The sequence below is a fragment of the Morone saxatilis genome, unplaced genomic scaffold (assembly GCF_004916995.1).
Source record: "Morone saxatilis isolate NCDOM2014 unplaced genomic scaffold, NCSU_SB_2.0 Contig11, whole genome shotgun sequence".
NCBI classification, from domain to species: domain Eukaryota; kingdom Metazoa; phylum Chordata; class Actinopteri; family Moronidae; genus Morone; species Morone saxatilis.
In genome coordinates, this window is record NW_023339663.1 from 26,853,208 (window position 1) to 26,861,225 (window position 8,018).

An 8,018-nucleotide genomic window follows, 5' to 3' on the forward strand; every position below is an offset into this window, starting at 1 on the left:
TTATTTTTAAAACAATGCATCCTTTCCTCTTTATCAAGCTTTGCCGTCAAAAAAAACACTTTTTAATGCAACCAGAATAGTGGGATCTGCATTTGTATTTATCACAGTGCCTATATTGTTCAACTTCAAAGCCCTTTAGTTTAGGTTTACAACACAATCTTGGGGTTGGGGGTTTGTTTTTCGATATTTTCTCACACCCTACTGTACGTTATGATACATATAGTCTTTTCGTTTGATTTATTTTTATAGATTACTACCATAAACCAATCATCACACATTAAATGCAACCCATTTCAGATGCTCATCTTTTAAATATGCAGTCTCAATAAACTGATCACTTTGTTGTGATTGTCTGTCTATAGTTCTACTTCTCATGAGGAAAAAGGCCAAGCCTACCATGAGCACGCCAAAGTATGTGAGGTGGTCACAGGAGCAGGTGACCTGATTCTGGGAAGGTTTCCACTGGGTTGTGCAGCCGTCATCGCTAAATTCTGGTAAGTCAAACAAACAATCATTATACTAATGATTCTGTCACATTTGAATTACAGCAACTCTGTTGGTCAAGTGAGAAACCACAATGAATCCATTGTATCATCACAAAATACATATTATTATCTTTCATGACAGTTGTGATGCTTAGTTACTCACTCTTTGTTGAAAAATTAAAGAAAACACAGCTTGGTGTTCGGGTCACCTGCGACACAACAACAAATCAGGTTTACATTAGGTTTATACTGTATGTATTTATGATTTTAACTTACTTTTGTCATACAATTCTACAAGGAAGTTAAAGGTCCAGTGTTTCACAGTCACACATTTCACATGGAATATAATATTCATAGGGTATGTTTTCATTAGTGTATAACCCCCAGAAAATAACATTTGTTTCCTTAAAATAAGCCGGTGTAGTTTCCCCTGTTCACTTGGAACAGGAAGGTGAGATGAGAGTGCTGCAATCAGCAACTACACCACTAGATGCCACTAAATCCTACACACTGGACCTTTAGGGTTATGGTAAATGATATATGGAATGAAGTTGTAATTACATTTACGCTAGTGAGATTCATTGTGATGTTGACACGTTCCTGTAGTCCTGAAATTTTCTTGCCCCGCACACTCAGGCCAACCAGTCTGCTCTCATGTATTTTCTCAGATGATCCCCATATCGTCTACAGTACAACATAGAATCAATTAGTTTGACAATTTGTCAGTATAGAATATAATCACTGATGTACCTTTAGGAAAAAGCAAAAAGCCACCTAGTTACATTAGAAATGCTGTAACCCTCTGTCCTTCCTAGAGTCTTTTCTAAACCTGTATGCAAAATAACAAGAGCAACATACTAAACATATTGTGCTGCATTTGGGGATGTTATATTTAGTGAGAAATTTACATCTCGTCCTCTTTTGTGAAAGATTTCTGCGTAGCTGATTGTTGAGACCTTTACTTCTTGACAGTGAGGCACTAAAAACTTCCTACAGTTTATGTGTCACTAAAGTCACATCACTTTTACCTATTACATTCAAGAGTGCCCTCTTTGTATGCCACATTATCTAAATTTGACCAGATAATAAAGACATTTTTAAAAACTCAACACCAAAGAGCAAATGTTGCCATAAATGCAATGTGTAGTTGTTTTCAGCTTAGTAATGTTTTAACACCCTATTTATCTCACTTAACTTGACACCATTTGTCCTCCTGTGGTTAAAATGAGCAGAAGAAGAAAACCACATGGTCATTCCAACATGAGCTTAAATATATTAATCCATTTAGTTGAAAGAATGATCACATGCAGGCTCAGAAGATATACGGATGCAACATAGAATCTTATCTGAATGGAATGAATAGATATATCCCTCTGGCAGCCAGCATGGATATCTCTGTAATCAAGTTAATGAATAAAATGGTTTTTATAACCGATCAAAGTCATAACCAGTGGAAAGAACTGAACAAAAACTGGGCTAAAACCAGCAAGAGTGGTCCTTTAATTTGAATCTACAATGTAAGTACTATGCAAAATAAATATAGTAGATTCTTTTCTACAAAATTTAACATGAAAAAGTGTAGTCTCTGACCCCGTTTGTTTCAGGCCAGGTAAGCATGCAGAACACAATCGTGTTGTTTGATCCAGCTTTCAACTCTCTCGGCAGTTGAACCCTCACTTTGCTGTTGGTGACATCCTCGTCTGAACTTGCCTATATCAGAGGCACAGAGTCAAAAACAGGAATGGAAACATGCCATGCAAATACCTGCAATAACAATGATATTCACCAATGCAACTCTGACAGCTACATTTCTATTAAAGAATAATATAATGTCATCCTTTTGAATGGGTTTCTGTTGAATTCAGTAAAATAAAATAAATAAGTATAATAACCAAATAAATGAGTTAACTGATAATTATAGGGATATTTTTAATGTTGCTAATATTACTAAAAATCTTTATTAAAAAGTTAAAAATGACATTGTGATTTTGACTTCATCAGTCTCCAATTCAGATTAAATATATCCTTACCTCATTGTCACTGGCGTAAAATTTGATGCCTTGGAAAGGGCCTTTGGGTTTGTACCGGACAGCCAACAAGTGGTTGACAGAGATGTGCGTAGTATCAGACAAATCTGCTTCCTCTAGAGTTTGTTCTAGGTTCTGCATGACTCTTATGGAGAAGGACAAGAAAATGAGAAATATATACCTCATTTTGATCATTAATCCTGGACCACAGAATGCCTTAACCTTAGTACATATCTGGTGAAAAGTGATTTTTTATTAAATAACTCATTAACAAAAACATACAAATGTTTAAACTAAAAAAATTAAAATCCTAACAGTTATCAAATTGGATACAAAATTAAAAGATATTTACTCAATAGTGGCTTCTCCGGTTTCTTTTGTCAAAATGCTGTCTACGTATTCCATACAACATCTGGGATCTGTAGGTTAAATTAATGGTTTACTGATATTTAAGATAAACACAAAGAGTGTTTATAGAAAAATATAATGATATAATTATATAAAAGGGTCTCACTTTGGGCTGTGTGGTTGTTACAGCATTTTTTTTTACCATTATTTTGACAGGTGATATTATGGAACACCAAAGACAGGAGCAGCCAACAGAGGAGCCACCACGTCATCCTGTTAAGTGAGTAGGATTCATTTAGTAAAAGTAAAAAAAAGTTGTATTTATATAGCGCTTTTCACAGACATAATTCACAAAGTGCTTTACAGAGGCAATGTACAATAACGAAGGCACAACAAGAAATGTACAACTAAAAATATTATTATATAGCAGTGTATAAATATAGAATGTACAAACACACACACACACAACATAGGCAAGCATAGAAATATATATATATATATATATATATATATATATATACATATAAACGCAAAGCTCTGTATGTAAGGGTGAGAATTTTAAACTGTATCCTGTATGCGCTTTAATAGACATGTCATACGAAAGTATTACAAGGAAAACAGATATTATCTCATTTGTACAATGAACAATGAACTAACACTGATGGGCTCCAACACTCTTTAGATAGCTAAATTAGATGGCTCTGACCTAAAGAATACCAAAACATAGCCTACCTTTTCATGTTACTGATGTCCTGTGAGCTTTTTTTTCATCTGACGAGTGCAGCTGATGTGACAGCGGAGTAATAGCAAGTGGAAAACCGGCTGAAATCGAAGAGCTTCATAGGAAGTTGATGTAAATGACAAAAAAGGGGAAGCCACAACCAACAGGAAGCTGCATCTCTTCCTTCTGTAGTCACTGAATCATATAGTGAATATGAGCTCACCCTAAATAATTTAAAAATATTATACTCAACAATGGTCACCACACATACTTTGTATTTACTGTAAAGTTTATGCTAAACTTCATAGAATTTACCAGCACTGGTAAAAATAACGCACATTCCTTGCAGTTTATGGCTGCATGTCCCTGCTCCAAGCAGCAGAGGGGAGTAGCAGATCAAAAAATAAAACAAAACCAGGTGTTGAGAGTTAAATTTATATTTTTAATCCTCCAATTTGTATATGTTGTGATTTTTTCTTGTTATTACAGGAATTAAAGTTGAAACCTAAGCCAGGAGTAATCAGAGACTGCATAAATGTATTACACCAAATTTGAACTGTGTCCCTCCTGGTTGCTTGATCAATGAATCTGAATTGAGTATAAATCTGAACCTGTGTTGCAAATAATGCATTCTTCACATACTTTCTATCCTATGGCAAACAAGAAAAAACCTCACAACAAAACTCACAACCATGTGCATTAACTCATTTAATTTTTTCAGTCCACTGTCACTATGGAGCCACAGAATGTTCAAAAAAGACATAATATAAATTAGAATTACATTTTTTTCTACTGAAATGTTTAAATGAAAAATTACAAAGAAAATTAACCCGTTATTACGAAATGTTATTTCATCATTCATTTTCTTCATAACCAGTTTTTGGAGATCATTTTTTATTTAATTGTGTTTTTCACATTTTTACGACAGTTGTATTGTCAAAGCCCTCTCACCTTTCAGCCAATCACAAATCCCCTTCCCTGTAGCCAGCAAGCTCAACAACGGCTCCCTAATTTAACCAGTTAGTTTGTGTTAGCTAGAGCAACAACAATGCTAATATTATTCTGAATCATACCAACTAAAGACTGCTGCTGTTATAAACACAGTACACAGAAAAATAGTAACTACATTTCTGTAGCTTTTAAGCCTTAGCTTAACAAGGCAGCTCATGCTACAGCCAGCATATACAATCTCGTTAAGCAAGGATGCTTTCTATGTCTAGCCTACTATCTGACTAATTCTGGATGCGGTTGTTGTGCTTGCTAGCTAAAGAAGCTGAGGACATGTGATTGGCTGAAAGATAAGAGGGCAGTGACTACATCACTATGATGAAAAGAAAATGTGACATGAAATATAAGTGCTATTTGAAAGAATTATAATTATGTAATAGTGAACACTTTGGAGGTCCATAGCTTTCAGGCCCGGATTCAAGCCACCTGTTTGATTCTAATACAGACCCATATGTGTTTATGGACCCACCTGTAGCTTGTGACACTGTGCATGCATTCCATGGCTCTGTGTGTGGGTGTGTGTGTATGTGTGTGTTGTACCCTATGCTTTATCCATCAGCACGTTTACTGGCTGGGCATGCAGGTGGCCTTTCTGCCAGGTGGCAAGCACGCCTTAGAGACCACAAAACAGACTAGACTAGACTTTATCAGAACAGAATAGAATGTAACAGAACAAAACAGAATACAATAAATTAGAATGGAACAGAATAGAAAACAAGATAATACATAGAACATACTAGAATACAGTAAATAAGAATGGAACCGAATAGAAAATAAGATAATACATAGAACACAGTAGAATGCAGTAAATTAGAATGGAATAGAATAGAAAAGAACCACAACATAATAGATAGATTACTTAACCCTTAAGACTGTTGTTGATTGATTGTTCTCCCTGAAGGAATAATTACATTTCAGTTGACTGAACACACATTTCTCAATATTGAGATCATGTTTTCAAAACTCTTCACATAGTCAGCACAACAGTAAATATCTTCAATACATCGTGCACTCAGTGAGCATATCTTTCAAATGTTATCAGTTGTTTTCACACTCAATATTTTAAAAACTGTGAAATGTATGTTCAAAGCCCATATACCAAACATTACCCAAAATTACTGTAAATTGTACTGCAATTTGCTACATTCTGCTACTTATAAATCTTAAATAAATAAATAAAATAATAGTACATAAACTGTACATTGGACCACACATCAGTGAGCTCCTCATTTCATTGCTGTGTGACTCTATGGAAGACTTAGGTGAGGATATCTGTATTTGAAGGTATCCTACAAATCAGTGCCTGAAATAGTGAGCTGGTACTCACTGAGCACCGTCGCTTCTTATTTTTGTCCACATGAGTACCCTTACTTCTTATTGCATGAGTACAGCGATGCTGGTGAGGTACTCCTAAACACCTGTGTAACTGCATCTCAGTGTAAAACAAAGCCAGCTTAATGCTAAGAAAAAACTTAATTTGTCCTTAGAATGGGTTAAAAAACAATTAGGGTAGGGTTATGTTGTGCTAAATTAGGGCACTGGCACATTTTTTGGTCTAATTCAGGCACTGCTACAAATGTAAGTTTACTGAATATAAGCTAATTTGTTTTGTACTGCATTACTTTAACTGTTACATATAGGACATACGTGGAATAATACATACAGTAAAAATGAACAATTTTTTGATTATAAAAATATTTAAATTAAAATAAAGAAAATAATAAGAACAAAACCTACTTCAAAGACAATAGTAATACTAGTACTATATAGTATATAGTGACAGTTTTATTGTTGGGGGACAAATGTTGTGACTGTTTACTAGGGGAAACAAGGAAACACAGTTCCAAAAAATTATATTAGTACTGGATTTGTTGGCGGGGGATTTCCCTGTGTTTGGTTGGGTGACGCCAAGCTGAGATCACTGGTGTACGGACAAGGACTGACAGATGTTAGCCTCTAGGGTTTGATCCTACCTGTGACAAACTATCAAAGACTGCTCACCTGGATAGAAAGAGAGCAGTGAAGCAGAATGACTCACACACGGCAGATGATGATCCTCATTATGACCAACTGGAAAAACCTGGGTGATAAACACACTCTCTCTTTGTAGTGAATGTCAATGTAGCATTTTTTAATTGTCAGCAGAAGTGGCAACACGTCATACAACAGGGATGGGGATTTCCGAGGTGCTGAAACTGCTGCTTTGTTTTCCACTTGTACAAATGTATATCAAACTACATCTAAACCACTAGCTGAGGAAGAATTTACTACATGAGCCGAGGCTTAAATATTGAGGTCTTGAACCAGTAACCAACGACATACCCATTCTGTAAGTCCTTTAGCCTTAGATCGGATCCATTGAGATGTCTATGTAGACAACTTATTATGGTGAAAATAACAGGGACTGCCTGTCTGCTGTCCCATTAACCCTAAGGATTTCAAAGTGACAGATTTATATATAAATACACATTTAATGGTGCAATTGCTTATTATTGCTTACAAACACAAGAATGGAACAGATATAGAACGGATACCATTGCATTCATGAAGTGCAACCACTGTGTGTGTTATTTGTGAACGTGTGTGTGTGTGTGTGTGCCTGACGGAAACTTACAGTAACAACAATCCCATATTAGTTAATGAATTGTGAGGCTATAGTCATTTTATGACACATAATTGTGGTTTTAAATCTCATGTCTTATCAGCACTTCCCAGTCATATTCAGATTATGTGTGTGTGTGTGTGTTTGTGTGCGTGTAGGTGTGTGTGTGTGTGTGTGTGTGTGGGTGGTCACCTTGCTGTGGTGGAGCTATAAAACAGAGGGGGGAGGGTCATGTTTGCTGGCGTCCGCCTCAGGCTCTTTCTCTGCTCCCTCCCCACTTCCACCTCCATCCGTCCGGTAGATAAGAGCATTGTAGTGGTCAGCTCTGTCAAGTCAGCCACAGGAAGACAAGACAATCCCGGAATAACATTTCAAAATAAAAGGCAAAAGTGGTGTGAGCACTTCTGGGAAGAAACCTATTTTATTTTTGTTATTATTATTGTTATTGTTGCCATTATTATTATTATTAAAGATATGTGTTTTGCAGTTTAATTACCCCTTGCTGCCAATGTCAAATGTTATCAAATTGATCAAATAAGCTAATATATCTCTTCCATGAGGTCTCATAAACATGTATTAGTGTTTAACTGTTTATAGTCTATATGCTGTTAATGGGACAATATCTGAGAAGGAAAAATGAGACCGGATTTTAACTGGAGAAAATTATTATTATTAGTGTAGCATAGATGCCTGTTTGTGTTATCTCCATTTTTATTACAATCAAGGCAGACTACCTTCCTTTTATTTTGAAAGTCACGACAGGGGCACCTCCGCCCCGTGCTGTCCGGCTTGACGATGGCATCTCCACGTTAGGTAGGCTACCGAAA

At 35.9% G+C, this 8,018-nt stretch overlaps 1 protein-coding gene across 1 annotated transcript in view; it reads right to left on the bottom strand.

Moving 5' to 3' along the window:
- LOC118343392 (adhesion G-protein coupled receptor G5-like) overlaps nucleotides 1-3,708 on the bottom strand; it is an 8,437-nt gene extending 4,729 nt beyond the window's left edge. The window contains exons 1-8 of the mRNA XM_035682196.1: nucleotides 3,593-3,708; nucleotides 3,027-3,133; nucleotides 2,865-2,931; nucleotides 2,516-2,657; nucleotides 2,076-2,195; nucleotides 1,047-1,169; nucleotides 649-694; nucleotides 397-491 (exon numbers count right to left, since the gene is read on the bottom strand). Of these exons, the coding sequence (XP_035538089.1) occupies nucleotides 397-491; nucleotides 649-694; nucleotides 1,047-1,169; nucleotides 2,076-2,195; nucleotides 2,516-2,657; nucleotides 2,865-2,931; nucleotides 3,027-3,133; nucleotides 3,593-3,600 (708 nt within the window). The 5' untranslated portion in view covers nucleotides 3,601-3,708. The remainder of the gene's footprint in view (nucleotides 1-396; nucleotides 492-648; nucleotides 695-1,046; nucleotides 1,170-2,075; nucleotides 2,196-2,515; nucleotides 2,658-2,864; nucleotides 2,932-3,026; nucleotides 3,134-3,592) is intronic.
- Between the last annotated feature and the right edge of the window lie 4,310 nt (nucleotides 3,709-8,018).